The sequence below is a fragment of the Hippopotamus amphibius genome, chromosome 1, assembly GCF_030028045.1.
Source record: "Hippopotamus amphibius kiboko isolate mHipAmp2 chromosome 1, mHipAmp2.hap2, whole genome shotgun sequence".
In the NCBI taxonomy this organism is placed as follows: Eukaryota; Metazoa; Chordata; class Mammalia; order Artiodactyla; family Hippopotamidae; genus Hippopotamus; species Hippopotamus amphibius.
The window spans coordinates 7,950,221-7,974,151 of NC_080186.1; the positions used below are offsets into that span (position 1 = coordinate 7,950,221).

The 23,931-nt window shown below is 58.2% G+C and overlaps 1 protein-coding gene across 5 annotated transcripts in view; it reads right to left on the reverse strand.

The window, feature by feature from the left end:
- CASZ1 (castor zinc finger 1) overlaps positions 1-23,931 on the reverse strand; it is a 146,580-nt gene that overhangs the window by 45,636 nt on the left and 77,013 nt on the right. For 2 of the 5 annotated variants that reach the window (XM_057696150.1, XM_057696164.1), the window contains 2 exons: positions 20,618-20,669; positions 8,392-8,430 (listed from right to left, as the gene is read on the reverse strand). In XM_057696150.1, coding sequence (XP_057552133.1) covers positions 8,392-8,407 — 16 coding nt within the window. In that variant the 5' untranslated portion in view covers positions 8,408-8,430; positions 20,618-20,669. Of the gene's footprint in view, positions 1-8,391; positions 8,431-8,898; positions 9,251-20,617; positions 20,670-23,931 lie in introns of those variants that run through there. The other 3 variants (XM_057696148.1, XM_057696171.1, XM_057696155.1) reach the window with 3 other exon arrangements.

The following is a 23,931-nucleotide window of genomic DNA, read 5'->3' on the forward strand; positions in this document are numbered from 1 at the left end:
ATCCCTGAGCCGCCAGGCAGGGGAGCCGCTCATGCACCCAAAGGCACCGCCGCTCCCACCCGACCCCACTCTTCCTGGCCTGCCTCTGCCTCTCCCCTCTGGTCAGCTCCACTGACCCAGTCTGCTCCCTTGTCAACCTCGAGGGCGAGGGTGGGGACACAGGAGGCTCCCATGGAGGGGGCACCAGGAGGGAGGCACATGGCCCTGGGCTCAGAGGGGCCGGGCCAGAGGCTGACTTTCCTTTCAGCTTCCATTTCCGAGAGGGAGGGAGCGAGGGCAGCCTCTCCATGGAACCCCGGGAGAACTTGCCAGCCAGGTCTCCCTGGGAGCAAGACCAAGGGCTCCAGGCCCAGCCCTGAAGGGAGAGTCGCCCAGCTCAGCCCAAGCTAAGTGCCTGTGTTGCTGGGGACAAACGCAGCTCCGGTGGCCCCTCACCCATCTTCAGGAGGCCCCGCCCCAGCACTGGGGCCACTTGGCCTCTTTGCCCTACATGCCCTTGGCCCCCCTGCCATGCTCTTCCCTCTCAAGGTCACAGGGCTGTCCACACCAGGAATATTTACTCACCAGACTGGCCCTGTTAGTAGCACTCACCACAAATATGCTTTCTGATAAAGTTGGCAGAAAAAAAGTTCTAGAGCTGGAAACAATGTCAGCATCATCCCCACCCCCACCAAGTGGGGGTGCGGTGTGGCCTGCGAACAGGTCACACAACCAGCCGGCCAGAGTCCTGGGGGAGGCTTTTGTCGCTCTCTCTCACTTTTCTCCTTCCTGTGTTACTTCCCAACATACGGCCTGTTGCCAGGGGACCAAGGGCTGGGGATGGCTCTGAGCTAGTACTGGGTCTTGGTCCCCAAAGGGCACAGCCCAGAGGCCGGGGTGTGGGGAGCGGCCCTCTGTTTCCTCGCGCCAGGAGTGCTCTTGGTGGCCTCTGGAGGACGAGGCTGGGCGGCCTCTCACCTCTGCTTCTCCCTGGGCTGTCTCACCTCGCTGAGCCCCCTTCCCACCCGCCCGCCCTCCCTCTGTGCACATGGGCTTTAATGTTTTTATTACCTGTTTGACTCGCTGCCTTATTGCTTCTCCCCTTAATGGGGCCGTAACCGTGGAAACGAGGAATAAACGGCCACCAGAAAATGAGATGATTAAACAGGTCACCCTGGCAAAACAAACTCAGCCAAGGAACCTCTGGGGGTGGGGAGCGTAGGCTCCTCCTCCCCTCACCCTTGGCCAGAAGGCTTGGACCAGACCCCGACCAATGTCCCTGCCCCTGGAACTGGGGCAGATACAGTGGGGCACCCCCTGCTGGGCAGTGGGCACCAGGCCAGTCCCTCCCCCAGGGTCCCCAGTCTCCCAGGCAGCCCTCCTGGCTGACGGGGTGGCAAGGAGGAAGGCACGGGCCTAGAGGGAGGTGAAGAGCACTGCCAAGGAGAAGATGCACTTCCTAGTGACACAAAGTTCTAGAATTCTCTCCCTGCTGGCTTCCTGGATGTCTCCTGCTTTCTCACTGGGCTGGAGTCCCCCACCCAGTGCATCCTCTGCTCTCACACAGCATATTCCCCCCCCAGGGGCCCTTTGGTTCACAGAGAAAGCCCTATAAGAAAAGGCCAACGCAGGCCAAGGTTCAGCTCCGGAAGGTTTCCCCCAGAATCCCTGGCCTTTAGAGCCACACGATGTGTCTGTGCCTCCCCTGGGACAATCTGCTTCCACAAGGCCTCAGGTCAGAAGGCAACAAGAGAGGGCTCTCTTGACTTCAGGAAGGACTCCTCGGCCCCTTGGTCCTGGCCAAGCCTGTGGGGCCAGAAGAACCCCTGGCAGCCTGCGTGATGCTCTAAGAACCGACCCCACAGCCAGCTCAGGAGCAGCCCAAACACCATGCCAGGGGCAGAGGTTCGAAGCCCTGGCAACGTGGGGGTGGGCCTTAGTACGAGGCACCCCTTCTTTCTGGCCTCACTCCCTGCACTACGTGTACCCAGCTAGAGGGCTCCTGGGACTGGGAGCAGGACCTAGAAAGGATGGACATGCCATAGCGAGGTCTGATGGTGGAGACGCAGATGGGCAAGGGAGAGGTAGAGGAGAGTCCCGGACCACCCACTGGCCACTGTCCCCCGTCCCCTCCAGGGCAGCAGACCGTGTGCGCAAGTGCGACCTCACACCAAGGCCCTCCCCAGTCATGGCTGGCAGCTAACGGGGCCCCTGTCAACCACTCACTGCCTACCTTCCTCCTCATCCTCATGCCCACCTTCCCCCTTCATGTCATCCCTCATCCCAGCCCCACTCCTTCCTGCAACCCAGGCCTAGAAAGCTCTCGAGGAGCTAAAGCCCAGGTCCCAAGGGAATCACCAAATGTTTCCTGCCTGCCTCCTGCTGCCCCTACTAAGAAGTCGCAGAGGCACTTGGCAAAAAGGTACATCAATCAGTCAATTCCACCAGCACTAACAGTGGGCAGGCGCGAGACCAGGCCTGTACCGCACACTGGGAGGAGATGTGAGCGCAGAGCTAACTCTCGTGGTCACGGCTGTGAACAGCAGTAACAGAGCCAGCAGGGCTCCTGGCCTTGGCCTCTGGGGGCAGGGTACATGAGTCTGGGTGCCGCGCTGACACACCAATGTCATGGGTATAACCAGATCCTCAGAGCAGCAGGCCCCCAGCCAACCTCTGATCTCTTATCTCCTTCCAGGGCCAACTGGGTGTGAGGCTGCAAAGAGGGAGGGGCAAGAAGGTAAGCAGGAGGGCCTGGCCTTAGGGAGCTGGGCGGCCTGGGCCAAAAGGGGCAGAAAACTGTGGTTGTGCCACGGGAAGCAAGAGTTCTGCTCTCCGGGGCGGGGGCGGGGGGGAGGGGGGAGGAGAGTGAGGAGTACAGGCAAGAGAGAGAAGGGACTGGTGGAAGTCTAGAAGGTGTGGCTGATGCCGGAAATATTGTCTGCCTATCTCCATCTGTCCCAATACCTCCCATCCTTTATCAAGTTCAAAGGACACTCCTCCGCCTGGTGTGACAGATAAACGCACCTGTCTCCCTCCATCAGGCAGACCCCAGAGACCTGGGAAGGACCAGCCGCCCTTCATTTCTGCAGCTCCGACAAGGGGTGCTCCTCAATGCTTACTGAATTGCAGTCCTCGCTACCTGCATGGGGTTTCCTCCCCTTCAGGGGACGATATGTCCTGATGAGTCTGGGGTATGAGGATGCCATGCTGTGGTCAGGCAGCCAGAGGCGTGACTGCTGGACCACCACGTTGCCCCCTTTCCCACTCGAACCCAGAGAAGCAGTCACCTCTCCTCTGCTCCCCGGGACCACCAGCCCTCCTCCTCCTCCTCCTCCCTAGCTCCTCTCTCTTCCTGCTGTGCCCTGGCCCAGCAACCTCCCTCGGAACAGCTGCTGCTTGCCTTGGGGACCCACGGGCTGTAACTACGACAGAGCAACTTCCTTCCCCCCTGAAGATGAAGAGGAGGAGAAGGAAAAGGAGGAGCAGGAGGAGGTGTGGCAGCCGCCGGGGCGGTCAAGGTTTAAAACCCAGCTCAGGGAGGGCAGCGTAAAGGACAAGACCTGGGGCCTGAGGTGGGGGGTTGGGGGTGGGGAGCAGGGGTGAAGAAATGGCCCGACTCCTCTAAGAGCGGTGGGCCAGGCAGAGGCGGCTGATGGAGGGGCAGGCACATCACTGACCTGGCAGGGTCCAGGAGAAGGAGCCCGGGCCCAGAGCCTCCCGGGCCCCACCCCAGCCCTTGCGCAGGGACGTGAGCCAGAGGCAGCCGCTTTACTGAGGAGACGCTGCTGCCGTGACTCAGCCCTCCAAAGGTACCTCCACTTATTTTATTTTTCCATCATAAAAACCCGGGCTGCAACTCAGCCAGATTCCCCGGCCGTGGGGGATGGGGGCACCAGCAGGGACGGCGAGGCCCTCAGAGAGGTCTGACTAACTGGCCCTAGTGCCTTTCTTTGAGGGGAGAGATAATGGGTTCCCTGGGTTGATCCCCAAGAGAAAAAGGGCCTGGGATGGGGTCCCTCTAGGGATCGTTCAGACGCCCCCTCATTGCCTCTGCCGCCTGTTGGAGGAGAAAGGCTACGCCAGGCCTTGCTTTGCTCTGATGTCTTATAACTAGTGCCAGGGCTGGTTCAAGGGGCCACTCCACAATCCAGAGCTGCCTATCTCAAATGATTTCTTCCAAAGAGAAGGTCCAAATGTGTGCTTCTCCCCTCGTCCACGCAACCCCTCCCCCAGCACGCTCCACTGAACCCTCTGGGTGAAATCAGGTTGGGAGTCAGAGAACCAGAGACCTTAAAGGTCATCTGATGCTCATGTCCCTCCAGACGTCACAGCCAGCCTCTGTCTGAGTGGCACCAGGAAACTGCGACTTCCGAGATAGCAAATTCTGTCCTTGGCTCTGACTGCTTCTTCCTGCCAAGATGGCACCAAAGCACCTACCCCCGCAGCAGACTGGCAAAACCGGTGCCCAACCTGACTGTAGGGACTGGCCCCAGCTTAGACTGGTCGAGTGGGTATATCTGGCCAAGTAAAGGCTCGAGGAAGGAAAATTGAGGACAACCTGCCCCAACCCCAGCATGGAATCTCTTCCTCCAGAAACAGCACGAGAACCTTCCCAGTCCCCAGGACACACTGGGGCTAAAGTGTAACCAGAGCTAGCAAGGTTCCTAGAAGCCTCCGCTCCTGGCAAGGCCCTGGCCTTGAACCGGGGGCTTCTAGCAGTCCTGAGAGTCTGGAGGTGGGTTGACACTCCGAGCAGCAACACTGGGTTGGGGGAGCCAAATTCTTTGCTCTCTGGGGTCAGCTACCACCTGGAAGAAGTCTGCAGCCTTTCCTCTCCTTCCTCGATACTGTGCGCCCTCGAAGTACGTGGCAACCACGACATCCCACTCCAAGAACCAGCCTACTAGCCAACGTGTCTCAGCTTCCTTGACCCCATCATTCCTGGTCTCATCCATAGCTGAGGCCGTGGCTAGGATATAATTGGGGGGAAAGGGGTTCTGTACGCAACGCAAGGGGGTCCAGGCCTGGAGTCCCAGCAGAGCTTATTCCAGGGAAAAAGACGCGGGCCTGGCTCAGTGAGCAGTACCAATCCCTTCCCCGACTCATCTTGACAACACAGCTGCAGGCACAGCGCCAAGTGGGCAGTGCTGCCCCTCATGGCTCGCCGTGTGGTCCCTGGCCATCCCTCTGAACTTGCTCTCTTGCCTATTTGGCCCTTTCCCTGGCAGAGCCCACCTTGGATCCTCTGATGGACAGCTCTAGCCCTGGACAGCCCCTCCCCTCTTCTCAAGATCTCCCTGGAGAGAGTGGGGGCAGTTACAACCAGATCCTCAAGAATCAAGGGCAAGTTCCTTCTCAAAGCTCTACTGCTGTTTCAAAGCCATTTTCACCCTGGCCTCCAGTTTTTTTTCAGGGCCTAGGAATCAGCCTGGTGGGGCCTAATCCTGGGGAGCTTCCCAACTGCAGCATGGATTTACCTGTGTCTGAAAGCTTCCTCCCTCCTCCCCTCCCCCTCCTGGCTCCCTCCCCCAGGGAAATCACTCTAAAAGGGCCTAATGGAACTATGTCCTCCTCTCTTCCTCTCTCTCCTCCCTCCCTCCCTTTCTTTCTCTTTCCTTTTTTTTTTTTATTAGCATTTGTGGAATTTATTCCCAAACTCTCCTAATCTTCCGTACACAACCATTTGATTTGCATAACCCAACCCCCTCTCATAAAAACTGGCTGCTAGTTTAATTAAAAAATGTAAATTTGCTGTCATCTCGGGGCCTGGTGAATTAGGACGACATCGGCATTTTTTATTGCTAAAGACGTCCAGATTGATCCAGCCCTTGGCTGAACTATGGTGGAAGAAAAGGGGTCCACATGGCCCCTGAGCGTCTTGCAGTCCTGCTGTCCTCTCCTGAGAAGCCTTGGTTCTCCCATCGCTGAATTACTTAGGGTTGGAGTGCTTCAGAACCTAGACCTGTCCGAGGCTGGAGCGATGTTAGCCCACGATCCAATGTTTACTGGGTCCCTGGTGCCGGCAACCCTTTGGGGCCTGTGTCTCCAGCTTTGTGCTATGCTAGAGACGCCCTTGGCAGAAGCTGCCGTGGTCGCCCCAAAGAGGAGGGCCCCTCACCACACCGGCAGTGAGCCCAGGCCAGAAATGAGGCCCCTGGCCCTGGCTGTGTGCAGAAGTACATTCCAGAGGTCGAGGGAAGATGAGCATGGAGTTAGCCCAGAGACAGGCTCAGAGGGGATCTCAGAGTTCCCACCTGCTTCCCTTTTTTTGTGAAGAGGGGAAAAAGTGCTTTTCTTCTGAAGTTCTGAGATTAAGTGAAACCTCCAAGTTCAAAGAAAAGGCTGAGATGGTATCACCAGATGACTCCTTCAGGAAACAGTCAGAACTTTGACACCCTGGACCTCCCCTGACTGAGTGGCCAGGGTCCAGGCCTGGGTCCTGCTGGGAGGGTCCACCTACAGGAGGGACCAGCTGACCTCAGGGGCCCTTCTAACTTCTAGGAAGTTTCCAGAGCCTGTCCCTAGAGCGCTGGGAGAAGCAAGTGCTGGGAAAGATGCTACAAGAGGTTCTGCCACCTGCGGGCCCAGCAGGACCTCTCTCCAGTCGGGGACACCCTACGGAAGGGCTTTGGAGTCGTGCCCCAACAGCAGGTGGGTATAGGGCAGGAGGATGGACGCCAGCTCCAGCTGGCATCTAGGTTAGAAGAAGGAAGATGAGGAGGGCCCGACTTCCAGCCGAGCAATGCCTGGGTCCCATGTGCCTGCCCACAAGCAGAGGCTCACCTGCCCCAGGTAGGGGGCGGTGCATTACCACCACCGGCCCATCTATAAGGTCTGCTTCTTAGCTGGGATGGGTGGGGGCCCCATTTCTGAAGAAAGGGGGTGAGGCCTGAGAGGGAGGCGATGAGACACTTGATTAGAGGTGGGGGCAGGTTGCTTCTCTGTGGGAGTGAAGGGCAGGGAGGGGCAGGATGGCAGCAGTGGCTTTAGACACCTTAACCACTTTGCCCAGCAGGGGGTGTCGCACCCTGCCTGGGCACAGAGGTCCTGAGGACCTCCACATCGAACTTGCCAAGATCACACTTGGCTGGACATAGTCTTAATACTCCTTCCCCCACAAACACACCTCCCTCCTTCCCAAAGCCGGCCGCCATGTCCCGTCACCCATCCTGGGCCCCCCAGTGCTGCCTCCTGCCCTCTCTGCCCACTCCCTTTTGACTTCAGAAGGTCAAATGTCAGCTCATAGGTCCCAAGGGGGAATGCCATGAACTTGGGCCATTCTAAACGACTCTAACAGCACCCATACCACCTTCTATAAATGAAACAGAAGGGTTCAGAGATCAGTCTCAATGACTTATCAACCTGTTTATCACTGACTTCTTTTAAAAACGTTTAGCAAGAAGACAGCACTTTTGTCAGCCTAAGATGAGGGTCCTGGTCAAAATTCCATTTCACTACAGAGAGCTAATGGAAAGCCTGAAGAACTTAAAGTAAACCTTATTCTGGACTCAGACTGGAACCTCAGATGGGAAGAGAAGAGAAATGTTGAATAAAATTAGATTAAAACCAATAAAATACCAAAATCTCAGGATAACTCTGCTCCAGGCCAGCACTATGGTATCTGGAACACTAATCTAGGCGCCATGCGAGCTCCCCCACCCCAAACCCAGCCGTCCCAATTCAGTAGTTTGTCTGGTCTACCCTCTCCCAGGGTGGGGGCTAAGGGGGATGGGAGAGAGTCCTGGGCCCCTCACTTTGAACTGATAACAGCCACCTCATCCCACGGATTCTCAGGTGAAAAATACTCATTAGCCATAATAAGCAGCTTGATCATCCGACACAGCCTTGTCCCAAATAAATTAAATTCCTTTACCTTGAGACAGTCGCCCCGAAACCAGACTAACCACCTTTCCCAACAGGACGCTGCTTTCAAAAACTAAACCACCCCCCACTAAAAAAATAAAAACACACACCCCACAGCCAGAACAGAGAGATCTTTGCTGGAGGAAAACACACGCACGCGCACACACACACACACAGAAAAAACACGCAGCCATTCAAAAAACACGGAGAACAAAAAAAAAAAACACACAAAAAACAAAAAAACCCCCACAAAAAACCCCTAAATCCTCTCTCTGGGTGCCCCCCAGCTCCCTCTCCCCTCGGTTCTTTCATAATGACAAGCATCAAATTAGTCACAGTCACTAAGCAAGTAACAAATAATAACAATAACATCATCAGAAGCCTCGCAATCCAGAAACCAGGGCGAGAAGCGCAGCCGGCACCAGACCCTCTCCAGGCCAGCCCCCACCCCCTGCTCAGCTGCTACCTCATTGGGCTAAAAATAATAACTTCCGTAAAAGAACCGAAAGAAAAGTGAAAGAGCCACCCCTGGTTCCCACCGGCCAGTACCTGTACCAAGATCCATTCTCCTCTCTTTGGTCCCAAACTCTTCGAGGATCGCCAAAAAGAGAAGAGGAAAGAAAAGAAATGTGTTTAGTCTCTCGCAGTGCCCCCCACTCCCCAGCCCAGCCTCGCCCCGCCGCTCGGCGCACCCTCCCCCCATCGAGGGCCGGTCAGGTCCCCGGGACCTGGGGGAGGAACGAGAAGGCAGAGCCGCGGGGCGAGCGAAAGTTTCTCCCTCCCGCCCCTCTCGCTCTCGCGCGCCGGCTCTGCACACGCGAAGCAGCTCCTCTCTGCTCTCGAGTTGATTAAACTAAAAGAGAAACTTGTCTACAGACGCGCGGCCCGGGGCCGGGGACCCGGCCGGCCCCTGAGGCCGAGGGGCGCCCGCGCCCAGCCCCGCGCCCGCCGTCCCCGCCCCGCCCCGCGGCCCCGCGCGCGCGCGCCCGCCCCGCGCCGGGGTCGGAGCCCCGCGCCGGCGCCCCCTGCCCTCCCCCGCCCCGCTCCGGTACTCACCATCGTCGGAGAGTCGAAAGCCGAATTCACTTAAATAATCAACTTTCATAATACTTAATTAATGCCTAATTGCCACTGATTACTCCCCGAATAACAAGTTGTTTTAAAGCCCTGATGTCATTGCTCCTGACGGTAACGCTCAGGGTAACAGTTTGGCAGGAGGGAGCGGGCGGGCGGGAGCGGCCGGGGGCGCTGCCAGGCGCCGAGGTGATTGGCAGGGCGGCCGCGGCGCCGCCTCCTCCGGGCCGGGCCCGCGCCGCCCCGGCAGGTGAAAGAGCAGAGCTCGGCCCGCCCGCGCGCCCGCCCGCGGGATGCTGGAGTGAATGGGCTCGCGCTCGCCCGCCCCGCGCGCTCCCCTCGCCGCGCGCCCCCGTCCGCTGCCCGCACACGCGCGCCCGCGCCCCGCGCCCGCTCGCTCACGCCCGTGCGCGCGGCCTCCGCGCACCGGCCCGGACGGCCGGCCTTACTGGCTCAGCGATCGCCCAAACCTTAGACTTCGGAGGAGGGAGGCGGGGACTCGGCGCCCGGGGCCGGGAGGGAGGGAGGGAGGGAGGGAGGGGAGGCGGGCGGGGGCGCGGCGGTCCGAGAGGAGCGAGCGGGCGGCCGGCGCTCGCGCCCCCGCGCCAACTCTGGCCGGACGCCGGCGGCCGCGCGCTCGCACGCTCTTCCCCTGCGCTCCGGCCCCGCGAGCGAGACTCGCTGGCGGCCGCGCGCGGACTCGCTCCCCGGCGCCGGCCGGCCGAGGGCTCGTGGCGCGCGCGGCCGAGCGAACTTTTTCCGCGCCGGCGCGCGCAGGTATGAGCGCCGCGGGGTCGCGCCCACCGAGCCGCGCGCCCTGGTGCTCCCCCTCGAGCGCCCCTCGGGCTCGGGGTGCCGGGGTACCGGGAGTTTTGTCTCCTGCCCATCCCTGAATCTCCCCCTGCTGCTGCTGCTGCTGCTGCTGGCAGCGGTGTGTTTCAGTTGCGAGGAGGAAAGTCTCTGGGGCGGTGGGCCTGGGTGTCCCGGGGAACGCGCGCGTCGGCCTCGCGCGGTTCCGCACACCGTGCCCGCCGAAGGCTTCACGAGTGCGGGGACCCTCAGGGTTCCACCACTTCGGTTTAGCTTTGCCTTTAAATGCGTTCTGGCACCCGCACCCCCGCCCAGATTCCGGGTCGACCCCGGGCCCCCTCCACATCACTGCTCCCCGGACCTTCCTCCTCCACCTGCTGCCCTGCAGTTCAGCGCCCAGCCCCGCAGCTGGGCCAGCACCTCCCTCCTCCCTCACCCTGCCTCGGCTGCCTGTCTTCGGAGCGCCCCCTCCACTCATCCGCGCTGTCACCTGGGCTTCCAACCCGTCCTCTTGCCTCTGTCCCACCCCATGCAGGGCCCTGGCAGACAGGGCACAGACAGCCCTCAACCAAGGTGCCAGCGTCCTGCCACCTGCCCCTCTGACATGGCCGCATTTCCTGCCTGCCAGTTCATCACTGGACCAGGGCAACTTGTTCTCTCGTTAACCTCCTTTCCCCTCAGAGAAAGCACTTTGGTGGGTCTTTCTGTCCCCAGATGTCCCTGCTGCAGCCAGATATATTGAGATTCCCTAAACTTTAGTCACCGAAGTAACCCACCGGGTGGGGGGCAAGGCAGGAGGCTGGCAAGCATGCAGGAAGCTGGGCAGAGTTTGCTAGGGAATACCTGGCTCTCACTGTCCCCAGCTCTCCCCCTGTCCCTGCTGCACCCACCCCGCTGCCTTCCTCCCCTCTCCTGCTTCGGGGGAGGCCACACTGCCTTCAATGAGGGGGGGGGGACCAGAGCCCAGGCTTTCTTTTCTCTGGTCTTTGGGCAGCATTCAGCACAATGGCACCCGACTATTTTTGCAATATTTCTGTTTTGCAAAGGGAGGGGTCCAGGGAGGCTTGGGGCAAAGAAGTCAGGGAGTTAACAATCTACTCTTTTTCCCAGTTTCCCCTTATTTTTCTTCCTTCTTCCTTCCTTCCTTCCTTCCCTCTTTCTTTTTTTCTTTCTTTCTTTCCACTTTAGTTCCAAATGGCCTCACAGGGAGACTAGCATCCCTCCCTCATTTGACTGCTTTCCCTGATGCCTTCTTGGCAACCCCCATTCCTGGTTGTCACACAACCCTCTACCCTTCAGGCCTGCCCCATCCCTATGGAGGATGAGTGGCTGGAGAGGCTGAGGAACACTGAGTGTCCCCCAGCCCTAAAACCCTGAATAAGGGACCAGGGCTCCTTTAACAAACCAAGCCCCATGCTCCCCAGAGGCTGGTATGACTGCTGGCACAGGGCAACCAGGCAGCGAGGACCATGAGCTTCTGCTCCCCAGGTGGGATCTCAGAGAGGGCATCTTGGCGTCCAGGACCGCCCTGGGGTACACACATGCCGCGGGGCACTCCCACTCATGACTCCCCAAAGCAAGGCTTACAGCTTTAGGCTGTAACAGCCGTCAGTCAAACCCAAATCCCAGAGTGTCTGCTTCCCCATCTGGGCAGCTGGGATGTAGAAGGAAGCCTGAAGACAGGGGTGGAAGGGTGATTTCTGCGTGCATTTGAAATGTGCACGTATGGGGAGCTCCCTGCATATGTGGCCCACATGGCCTACGGGCTGCCTATGAATGTCCTTCTCGGCTTCTGCTGATGGTGGCCAGGGCATGGGAGGGCATGCCTTCTAGTTACCCACGCAGGGCCAACAGGATTGGCTGCACAATAACTTTGAGGCCTCTGGTGGACAAAGGCTGGAGAGGAATGGCTGAAGGCATAGAACTGAGAGCGCGGGAAGGAAGGCAGAGCAGGCGGGGCGGGCTAGAGGGGCCCACCAAGCACAGCCACTGGTAGAGGGTGGCGTGCGCTGCCCGGAGAGCCCCAGCTCTGCCAAGGCGATGGCCACGATCAGCCACTGCAGGCTTAAGAGGCTCTGCCCGAGAGCGAGGGGCCTTCCTGGGAGGCACAGAAAATGAGGCCATCTTGGCATGTTATGATCTGAGAAGGCTGAGGAATTGAGGTCATGGTTGTAGTTAGAAGACATGTCATGGAGGGCCCCCCCGATTTCTCTTCCTCTTTGTGTGTGTACTCACACCAAGGGGAGAGGCCCAGAACTCTGGCACCTCTGAGCTTATGGCCCATTTTGCCTTGAGAACCCTGATGTGGTAACATCTCTTCGACCCTGAGGCCAGGCCACAGTTTCTGTGCCTGGGGCCCGGGGAATGGAAAGCCCAATGCCACCATTCCTCCTGGTCTCGAGGCCCTGGGCCCAGAGCCACCAGCTCCTCCTCGCACACCCCACCCCCAAGGGAAACTGTGGAGCCCTGCACAGCAATGCCACCCACCAGGCCCCTCACACGGGTCCAGGGAAACCCATCAGCTCTCCCAGCACAACCTTCCCTCACTGGCTCCCGGTGCCCTGGCATCCCCCGTCTGCCCACTCCCTCATTCTCTCTCCCGCCCGAGCCCGGGGCCTTCTCACTCACCAGCCTGTTTACACACCAGGTATCTCATGCTTTATCTGCTCTCATTTTGAATTTGTAACTTTCACATAAACTTGAACAAAGCTCCTTTTGTTCCTGCACCCACCCCAGGATCCCAATAAACTGGTTCCCTCTGAGGCGACGGGGCCAGGGCACAGAAGCCTTGGCCAGACGACTGCGTGTACATGTGAGCAAGCATGTTCGCACCTGCGAGGAAGTCTGTGTGCCTGCGTGTGAGGGAGCTCCCCCGGCGGACGGCGGGAGGGTGTCAGGGAGAGCCCTGAGTGAGCAAAGCGTGGACGGGAAGGGTGGTGGGGATGGAGGGCAGAGCCCAGATGCCACGGCCCGGGGATGGGACAGCCTGGCAGCAGGGCGCGAGAGGTCATAGGCCCTGGATGGGGTGGAGTCAGGGCAGGGGGTACAGGGGGATGAGTAGGAAACAAAGGGCAGAGAGGTGCAGCAACACGGGTGGCGGGGCGAGGGGCTGAGGCCAGGCTCAAGCCAAGTGTAAGGGAGATACAGGGATCGCATTATGGCGGTCTAGGGGCTGGCACAGCCGCGCGCTCGGCCCCGTAATCCTGTTAGCCAGCAATCTCCATTCCGAAAGAGCTTCATTTCTTTGTGAATATTTGTAAACTAGATATCTAATGGAAAATTATAGGAAAATTATAGTGAAATTCATGACGGAGAAATCCGATTATCTCTAATTCAATTATGCCATCTTAGCCCACACAGCACATTTCCCATTTTTTTCCCATAAATACCGATGCCAGGGGTCCCGGTAATCAAATAAAATTGAAAATCATCTTCCCATTAAATTCAATTAGCCGCAATTTCTAAAGCCTATCAGAGATTTTAATTACTAAATTATAAAATTCTCCAATGCTAAATTGAAACCAAAAAAATTGCACATCCTTATATTTCAGAGAAAAAAAAAGGGCCAGCAAAATCCTTGGAAAATGCCCTACTCTTCTGTGCTCAGCTCCAAACCAGGTTCCCCACCTGGAGGGACCGCACACCACTGCCTACTCGCCAGGTTGGGGACAAAGCCAGGGGGCAGAGGATAGGGCCCTGTCAGGGGAGGGGCTGAGGCATATTAGCTTAGCAGAGAGGACAAAGCACACCTCCAACCCCAGCAGCCCCGAGAGAGGACCCGCCTCCTCACTGGCTGTCCTGGCTCCTGAGATGCCCTCAACTGTGTCCCCCACTGAGAGCGAGGTCTATAACTGCCACCTTCTTGGCGCGTGGACGTAGCTCGGGCCCAGGTCACAGCTTGGCCTCAGGGCTCTGCACGGCTCTAGGGCAGCAGACCAGAGGCAGCCAGCTTCTTACCCAGGCGCCGGCTCTCGGACCACCCAGCCAGGCCCCCAGATGGCCTGGGCTGGGTCAGAGGTGGGAGGAGGATAGAGCCCGATGTGGAGGGTGGCCAGACAGCATGGGAGGGTTCCGTGGCCCTGAGTCTTCTCCAGAGCATTCCCAGGAGCCATGGGTCCTGGCACTGTACCAGCCTCCTGGGAGAAGAGCTGGGGATGGACATGGCCCAAATTTGGCCTCTCCCTGCACTTCCAGCTCATTCCCTGTTCTTACCCTCTTCTGGGAAGCCGACCGGCTGAACTGGCCAGAAGGAATACCGTTGCCCCACGGGAGAGCTTACTTTTTCACCGTGACCCCAAAGTAGCCCCTCCTCTCTCACCCCCCCGCCCCCACCCCACAGGCCACTTACCCCACTCTAAAGGCTGCTCTAGGAGTCAGAAGAGCCTGGGGAGGTGGCACCAGTGGTAGCATAAAGTGACCCTAGATCTGACACCCAAGGCGGGTGGCTGGGTGGGCAGCTGCTGGGCCCGGCAGTTTCAGGGCAGCCAGCAGCCGAGCTGCCGGCCGCCCAGCACCCAGGGAGCAGGGAGCACGTCTAATTTGCCAGGCAGTCAGGAGTGCCAGTAGGGGAGGCACCCGCAAACAAAACAAAAACAAAAAAGTTAATTATCTTTGGCTTTTTCTTAATAAATATCCAAACTGGCCCGGCCGGATCCTCTGCTTTGGAGGGAGAGAGGAGAAGGAGGAAAAAACCCCAAACCAAATCCAACAGACTCGTTCTCTACCTTTCCCTTTGTCTCTCATCCCTGTATTTATCTCTCATCAGAGGCAGTAACAGTTTCATATTAATTTTCCAAGTGCAAGAGTGTGCAAAGGGTTTTTTTGTTTTTTTTGTTTTTTTAAATGTTGGGGTAGGAAAGTAGGCGTGTGAAGAAGGAAGAGGCAGGTGGGAGGAAAAAAGGCAAGAAGAAACAGGAAGGAGTAAAGGAGGGAGTGAGAAAAAGACAGAAGGAAAGAGAGAGAAGAAAAGACGGGGAAAGTGAGAAGCAGGGAACTGAGCTGGTTGCATTGCCCCTGGGGGCGTGGCCCGGCCTGTGGCCCCAACCTGGGCAGGGACCTGTTCTGGAATGTTGTGTTGGCATTTTATTTCAGTTACAATTATCGGCTACAGGAGATAATGGGGGTTTTTCATTTTAAACTTCCAAACCACCTAGGTCTCATTGGCCACTGGGGCTCCCCTGTTGCTGCGAGTTCCTGTGCCAACTCTCCCTTTCCAGGAGCTTGGCTGGGGAAGCGGGGAGGTTGGCTGTCCTTCTGAGGGGTGTGAGTTTTTCTCTGTGGAATCCCAAGTGGACCTGGGGAGAGAGATGCGTGTGTTGCCACCAGGGCCTACATGTCTGGATGGTGCTTGTACACGCCTGAACCCATGCTGTTAGAAACATCTGGTAGGGCACGTGGTGGGGGGGAGGCAGCCAGGACGTCGGGCAGTTCCTCACCGAGCACGGGCACTGGAGTCCCACTACCTGGGTGCAAACCCCACCTCCATCTCTCACCAGCTGTGCAACTTCAATCGAGTCACCGACCCTCTCTGAGCCTCCATTTTCTCAGCATCAAAGTGAATAACAATTAGTGATTGCCTAGGGCTGAGGGTCGGGGAGAATGGAGAGTGACTGCTAATGAGTGCGGGCTTACTTTCTGGGGTGATGGAAATAGTCTAAAATTAGATAGTGGTGATGGTGGCACAACCTTGGGAATATACTAAAAACCACTGAACTGTACACTTGGCGTGTGAATTATATCTCAATAAAGTGGTTATAGAAAAGTGGGGACAAAATGGGGGAATGATAACAGCACGTACTGCATCGAGTTGTCATAAGGGCACACACAGCACACAGCCTGGCACCGAGTACACGCTCAGTAAGGACTCGCGATGGGTCATTCATGTGATCGGGGAGGATGGGTTGGCCTCCCGGCGCCTGGGCTGGTATCCATGAACGCATGCTGCGGGGGCTTGCAAATGTCTACCTGGGGCCCTGGGGCCAGGCCAGCAGGTTGTCAAGCAGCGGAACTTCCCCCTGCCCCCGCAACACTTGGTTGGGGCTCCTGGGCGACGGCTCTCTGGCAGGGATGGGAGAGTGCATGGCCCTCCTCCTGCCTCGCTGCCCGGGTCCCTGGAGAGGAGGCTGCCCACCGTGGCAGGCAGCCTCTGCGCTCACTCTCCCCGTCTCACAGAGCACTCATATTTTCCATGTGCAGCAGACCGTGAATTCACCTTCATACCAGTTACAGGGTTATTTAGCTTCTCCCGACACTGACAATCACCAAACTTTAATTCGCGGCTCGGCTTCTCTCTGCTGCGCCCTCTGCCCACCCCCCAAATCCCTGGGAGAGGATGGGAAGAACCTAGGTCCAGCCCCCTCTTGCCAACGCCTGCCCTTCCGAGTGATGGAGCGATGGGAAGAGGGGGGGTGGTCAGAAGGAGAAGATGATGGGCAGAGGGCAGAGGGAGAGAGCCATACGGGAGAGAAGAAGTATCACCAGGGCTAAGGGGCGCTTCCATCCTGCTCCTCCTGCCTGACACTAATGTATTCAAGCCAACGTCCGTCCTGTGATGAATGAAGACTCAGCTGACTGGGCTCTGGGTCTGGGAGCTGGCTGCCCTGGCCAGGACCTACGGGGCCAGGACCCACGGAGATCCCAGGACCAGGCAGCTGGCATGGGCTGGCTCCTCTGTCTGATGCTGGACAAGCAGGTGCCCAGCTGGGAACCCACCAGAGGGAGCCCATTCTTACCAACCTGAGAAGCCGGCTCTCGTTTCCTCCTGCCTCCCCCATGCCAGTCTCCTGTCAGGCCAAGCCCTCCTGCCCTGGAGAGGCTGCTCTCTGACTTAGGGCCCTGGTGCTTGTATCACGTGTCTCTCTTCTTTGATGAAGGCAGGTGGGTCTGCTCAAAGCCACTGACAAACATCAGATGGGAAGCGGAGACTGAGACATCGCCCACCGAGGATCCAGATCACACCATCCTGGGACCAGTGTAGCAGACAGGGCCCAAATATGCCCACGAGTCTTCTTCCTCGCCCACGGGGAGAGGGCACTGCTGCCTCGAGCACCCAGGCCAGCCCCGCAGGCTCTTTGTCTCTCTTCCCTTGCCTTCAGCAGATCCCCTTCTTTCTGTCTCCTCCGCGCTCCCACGCTTTTCCAGGAGTGGGCCCAGCTTCCAGAAGGTCCAGAGAGGCCTCTGGTTAGCTCAGGGGCCAGGCAAGCCCAGAGATCTCACTCTTCCTTTCAGCTACGCTCCACCTCCTGAAGTGGTGACCATCACCTGTCCCCAGAGCCTCCCGGGCAAGCGTGGTTTCCCCTGAGGACCACGTGGTAGAATCAGGGGACTCACTTATTTGCCAAATCCAAGCTGGCTCCTTCAGCCACTCATTAGGCAGAGAGTCCCAGGAACAGAGAGGACTCACAAGGCAAGGACCTGGGCCGGGGGGCTTCGAAACGCAGAGGCAGGGCCAGGGGCAGAGCCAGGAGGGGAGAGGCAGGGAAATCCATTGGTGGGTCCAAGCTCTGCCTGCTTCCTCCCAGCCCTGTCCCACTGCCCCACCCCTGCCGGCAGGGGAAGTGGCCACGGTGGCCTGGGCAAGAGAGATGTCAACGGGAGCGATGGCAGAGATGGGAGAAGGGGCTTGTTGACTGCAAACTGTCCATTATGGCTCAGATTATAAGCATATTGCGCAGGGCTCTCTGCACGCTGCCGAGGAAATCCAATACGCTGAAAGGTTAATGCAATCAATTAGGGTGACAAGGAAGTAAAGTAAAGCCTTCGGAGTAGATGAAAAGGAGAGAGAGGGAGAAAGAGCGCCATGGAGTTGGGGGTGGCAGTACGGGTGGTGGGAAGGTGAGGAGGAAGAGAAAGTAATGGGATGCAGAGAGAAGGCTTGGAGGGGAAAACAGATCTACAAAAGGCCAGGAGCCCACGAAAAGAGGACAGTAAGAGAGACGGCAGGAGAAGCAGCAAGAAAGGGCAGCCAGAGAGCTGTGCGGGGACCCGGCTCCCGGCTCCCACTCAGACCTCTGACTGCTGCACAGCTTCAATTTCCTTCCCGCTCCCTCCTTCCCCCTCCCTGCCAGCCTTTCCTCTAGGGCTTGGATTAGCTCACAGCACTAGTAATGTGCAGCCTTGGTCCCTGCCCCTGTACAGAGCAAGTGCCCACCACGTAACATCCAGGGCCTTCTCCCCAGAACTGCAGCCTGGTTCCCACCTGCCCCCGAGTTTGGACCCAGACTCTTCCCTCGCCCTGCTTTGCTCTCAGCAGCCCCCACAGCTTTCCGCTACGTATCCTAGCTCCTGCCTGCAACAAGCCTGCAAAGCAGAGAGCATGGTGGTCAGGGCTCCCTTCCATAGATAGAGAAACTGGTGCTGGAGAGCTTATGCAACCTCCCAGGGCCCTGCAGCAGACGTGGAGGACCCAGAACTGACCTGAGAACTCCAGGGACTCCCAGTCCACCACCCGTGTGGCATTTTCTCCCACGGCACTCGCTCGAGGGAGGAGCCTCCCCTTCTCTTGAGGTGAGGGACTCAGGGGTCCCGGGGCAGGGGTGGGGAACTGCACGGAACCTGCCTAGGGATGCCTGCTGCCTCCTGCCTCCTGCAATGCACAGTGGAGACCCAGGCTCTGGCAGGTGAAAAGCAGTGAGGGAAGGAGGGAACACCGGTGCTGACACCTTTGGCCACATTAACTCACTCACTTGTCCCAATAACCCTGCAAAGCAGATATTCTGCTCACCTTGCAGAAGAGGAAACTGTGGATCTGAGAACTTGCTAAAGGCTACAGGATGGACAGACAAAGCTCCAAGGAAACAGTGGCTGGCAAGCAGAGGACAAGCGGGATTTCTAGGTAGGTGGGACTGAGCAGGAGATGAGGTCCTACGGAGAGCAGAGAGAGAGACAGGGTGGGCCCAAAGGGACCAGGACTGCAAGCAGCGCCTCAAGCTCATGGTCGGGGCTCCCTGACAACAGCCCGGGCCCCTCAGAGCAAGACACGAGCCAGAGCAGGATGACGGTTACACAACACTGGGAACATACTTAATGCTAGGGAACTGCACACTTAAAAATGGTTACAAATAGTAAATTTCATGATGTGTATATTTTACCACTTAAAAAAATAAAAGAGCAGAGGGCAGGAGCCAGTAATTGCAGAGTAAGAAACAGTAAATTTTTCCTGCAAAGGGCCAGAGAGTAAATATTCTAGGCTTTTCAGGCCAAACATGCTCTGCTGTAGCTACTGGGCTCTGCCAGGTAGAGTGAAGGCAGCCAAAATTGATATGCAAATGAGTGGGTGTGGCTGTGTTCCAATAAAACTTTATTCACAAAACAGGCAGTGGGCCAAATTTGGCCCTCTGGCCGTACTTTGCCAAGCCCTGCTCCAGAGACTGGAAGCACCTGGGGCTGACTTTCAGGACAGAAGTAGCCAATCTGAACCTTGCTAAGATGTGGAAGGAAGGGTTGGGCAGAGGGCTCAGGAGGAAGTCAGGTTCTCACTACCAGCAGAGGGTAGAGAAAAAGAAGGGAAAGAGAACTAGGGCTGGCATGGGAAACAGATGCCCAGGAACTGCCCATCCCAGCCCCCAGCATCCTAAGAAGCCCGCCACTGTGCTTCAGATTCTCATGGATGATACGAAGGGGCAGAGAGCTGCAGCTCTCAACATTCTAGGAGTCTCGATGCCAGGAGAGAGGTGTCAGGCTGTGGCTAAGAGGGGACGGGAGTGGGGCAGCAGCGGGGTCGGGCTGGCCAGAAGGGATGCCAGGGGAGAGAAAGGCAAGGAGAGAGGTCCGCGGAGCAGAGCTGTAACCAGGGTGGTGCTGGCGGCAAAGGGAGGAATCCACGGGCCCCAGTGAGAGCGCAGGGCGCGGGCCGGGCCTGCCCTACACCGGCCGCCTCTGATCACGTTTTCAGGGCCACTGCCCGCCGGCACAGACAATGCTGGGGGAGCCTTTGAAGTCCAAAAGGGATGCCGCGGTGGGAGCCGCGCGACTCTCCTCCCTTCCCCCATCCTGCCAGGGGAGGGGGCCAGCAGGACAAAACCCGGAGCCGGTCACAGCCGGGCCCCGAAACGCGTGAGACAAAGGGAAAACAAACAGGTTTGGAGCCAGGCGCACGGTGCCGTATCTGTCCCCCGCCCCGCCGAGCCAGGATGATGGATGGCTGCAGCCAGGCAGCTCGCCCGCCAGGCAGGCCCCGTTATTTACATAACACTGGCGTTCCACCGGTCACCTCTGACACGGCGCTGCCTGGGGCCGAGGCCCGGTGGCCCCGAGGTTCCTCAAGCCACCCGAGGACTGAGACAGCCTGTGAAGGCCCAGCCAGGCCAGGGGAGCCCTGTGCCTGGGGAAGGGACGGGAAGCGCAGCAGCCTGCTCTGGGCTCAGGGCCTGGGGCCTCCTCCCTGCCAGCCTCCCATGGAGGAAGGAGGAGGCCAAGGGGGTGGTGGGTGGGTGGGGGGGGGCGCATCAGCCTTCCCGGAGAGAGGCAGGGCCGGACTTCCAGGGCTTTCAAGTCCATGCGGTTCCCCAAGCACGAGCTGCAGGTGGAGCGTCCAGGGAGAGCCGGCAGCAGCCACAGTGGGCAGACAGTGCTGCTGAGAGCTGGGCACGGTACAGCTGGGTGGCCGAGCCCTGGCACCACAGATGCCTCTTTGCCTCACATTCCACGCCCAAAGTCAGCGATCCACGGGTCCCCAGCCCATTTCCAGCCTAAGAACCAATCTGAGATACTTCTACCGGGGTCACCTTTTCCTGCCGGGTTCAAACGCGCAGCGTGGTTCCAATTCCCTGTCTCCCTCTTCCAGACCCACCCTGGCTGCTCGGCACGACTGGGCCCAGCCCAGGGTGACACGTGTGCCAAGCGCGTGGTCACCAGTGGGAGGCAGGACCCAAGGGAGGGGCTCAGGCCTTACCTTGTAGCGGGTCCTAGAGGCTCCTCTCTCGCAATGGGGGCGTCACTTCATCCTGGGGAGGGACAGAGAAGAGCCTCTTAGCCTTTCGAGGCAGGATGCATACAACTCCCCAGTGTGTACCCAAGGGCTCCCTGCCACCCCCGGGCCAAGGGGCCAATGCCCCAGGGTGGCCAAGGGTGTCGAAAATTCAGACACATGGAGTGGGCACTGATTTGGGCCCATTTAAGTACATGCCAACCAATATTTGAAAAAATTCAGAAAGCAGCAGGGGCTGATCACAGTAGAAATATGGTCCTCAGGACACCCTTAACCAAAGGGAGAAAAGTGAGACCGCACTGCACACACCTCCATGGAGGCAGAGATATGAGTGCCCAGGTGGGGGTGCTCGCCTGCACCTGCAGTGGCTGAGCAGAGGGGCCTGGGGACAATGACAGGATATAGCAGCACCCATCCCTTTGCTCTCTTCCCCAAGTAAAAATGACAGATGCCAAGCTGTTCACCACAGCAGGTGGGTGACAGAGGGGCAAGGGCGGACCAGAGGCCAAGGCACCACGCAGCCTCAACTCCCAGGAACAGGCTGCAGACAGCACCTTCCACCCTGGGGTCCTAGTGATGAGTCGCAAGCCATGCCGAGGGGAGAGGGAAAATGGTCCAAGGTAGGCGGTCTTTAGCCAACACACAACTCAGCCCAGCTTGCCACGGCCAGGCCCTCCTGCCCAGAGCGTGAGTTCGGGCAGCCAGGTTCAAATGAGGCAGACGCCTCGTGGGACAGAAAACCCAAGAAATCCTTTGCCTGCTGACCTGGGCCCACCTGCCCTTGCCCCAGCCAGGCCCTGCCACCCCTGCCCCCACCCCCACCCCCCAGGCCTTCAGAACTCTACGCACACTCGGGAAGGGTTTTCTGTTTATTAGGTTTTTTTCTCCCTACTCCCTCATTTGTGGCTTATCAATGATGCAAGAGGAATAACACCAATTTCCTTAGGCTGCGTAATCCCCAAATCAGATTGGGGGGATTGCGAGAGGTGAGGTGACCTTGTACAGGGCTCCCAGAATGCCACCCAGTCCCGCCGCCCGCCCTCCCGTTCCCAGGACATATTTAGACAGATAATGCTAATTGTACTTGACGTGTCCTCCTAAGGAGGGCTGGGTCCTCTGCCAGCTTTCGCTGCTTTTGCTGGGCTGCCTAGGCGGAGGGTGCCCACCGGGGCAGAGCCCACCCTGCTGAACACCGGGCTCTGGTGGGCACTGAGCAGTTGGGGGGTGCTGCCTACTGGGCCTCTGAAGCCCATCTGATGCAGATGGTGAGACGCCAGGATTCGGCAGAGAGCCGGGCGGAAGAAGATGGGGGCAGTAGAGAGGAAAGGGGAGCCCTGCTGAGATGGAAGAGGGGGCAGAGGTCGGGAGAAAACAAGCAGTCGGAGAGGAGAGCTGGATGAAGTGGAGGCCAAGCAGGGCTGGGCCACGGGGCAAGGGATGGAGACCCCAGGCCTCCGCTGAGAGGCGCTGGGCAGGCTTGGCTGTCAGAGTTCACATCCCAGCCAGCCTACCCAGGGCTGTTCGGACCATCCCACACCCACCCGCCCAAGATCTCTCAAGGCGCCCTGGCCAGCCTCCCTTGAACCCCCAAAGCCCCCCAACTCCACAACTCCAGTATCTCCCTTCCACCACCTTTTTCTCCCCTCCCATCCTCCCCGGCAACTGTGCATTTATTAATTCATGAGGCACTAATTAGTTCTTTGTTTAATTTTGTGTTAAACAGACTGACCGGAATGATAACGACTTGCAGCGCGGTGTTGCCGTCCCCAACCACCCCTGTTTTCTGACAACAAGGGAGCGCGGGAGACCGGAGCGCTGAACCCAAATCCCTCAGCAGTTGCACTTCATTAAGTCAAAATGTGACAAGAAGCTTAGAGAGCAACTTGCAGATCTGATCACACACAACAATCGGGGAGGAAACTTTCCAGGAGTCGGCTGGGGCTGGAGGAGGGATGGGGAGGGGCGGAGATGCTTCCCATGTGGGGACCAGGACTCGAACTGGAGTCCCGCCCCTCACCTGCTCCTGGGCAGGTGGCCTGGCTGACGAGAGCAGGGAGGCTGTCTCTGGGTGGGACCTGGGACACTGGGTAGATTCTGGAACCCCCATGGGGGCCTGAGAAGTTCAACTTTCTCTCTGTCATGCCCGGGCATCTTCTCCTGTCTCTCTCTGCCTCTCACTGCCCCTGCTGCTTGGTTCTGGCCTGTGTGAGTGAGTGAGTGGGCACACCCAGGGCCTGGCAGAGAATCAGAAAGCTGCTGCAGTTAAGGAAGGATTCCGCAAGGCCAGGGGGAGGTATCAAGTGGGAAAACACAGAAGGGCCCCAACATTAAGGAAGGCTGAAGTTAAGCGCAACCCTTCCAGGCTAAGAGAAGTAAGGTGCTCAGGGATCTTGGCCAACCTACCCACTCTCTGCCAGCTGTCCACCCATCCACCCATCCATCCACCCATTCACCCATCCATGCATTCATCCAATGTTCTTTAACCTAAGAACTCTGACCAGAAAACTGAGGACCGAGAGGTTGAGTTCTATGCAGAGGTACATGGTAAATCAGAAACAGAACCAGGTCTCTCTGGCTTCCAGGCTATGGTAGCTGACTGTTGGCAGGTAGCTGAGCCGGTAATGACAACAAGACTTGTTACCTGCTCCCTTCTGTCCACGTGAAAAAGCAAGATTTTGGCCCAGACATGTCACACTGCTAACCCCATAGGTCCACAGGGAGGGATAGGAATTAACCCCGTCCCAGTCTAAAGACAGGGCCCCTGCCCTCCTTTTACCTGACCCTAATCTCAGAAGATGTAGACAATGTCTTTCATGGAAGGGGATGTGAGGAGGAGAATAAGAACAAAAGCACACAGAGAAAGTTGACAAACGAGAGCCCTGATTGTATGCAAACATCCTCTTGCCTTCTCCCCACTGGCCACTGGGCCAGCCCAGGTGTGGCCTGACCCACTCACTGAGAGCCCTCCCGGCCAGGCCAGCCCGCAGGCCGAGGCAGAGTCTGCGGGTCGGCCTTGGCCTTGCCTTCCCCCCGACCCGGTTTGGAAGTGCAGTGGTCTCTCACCCGAGCCTGGCAGCCCTGGGCTGGCTTCTGTTAATTTGCTGTCAGGTTGCCTAAGCAAACCAATTAAAACTAGTCATTAATTATAAAAGAGAGTAAGAAGAGTATAAGAGAGGGGAGAGAGTGAAAGAGTGAGAAGGAAAGGAGGAGAGGGAAAGTGGGGTAGAGAGGGAAGACGCCGGGGGCCTGCCGGGAGCTCGGAGTGGGGGACGTGGGCC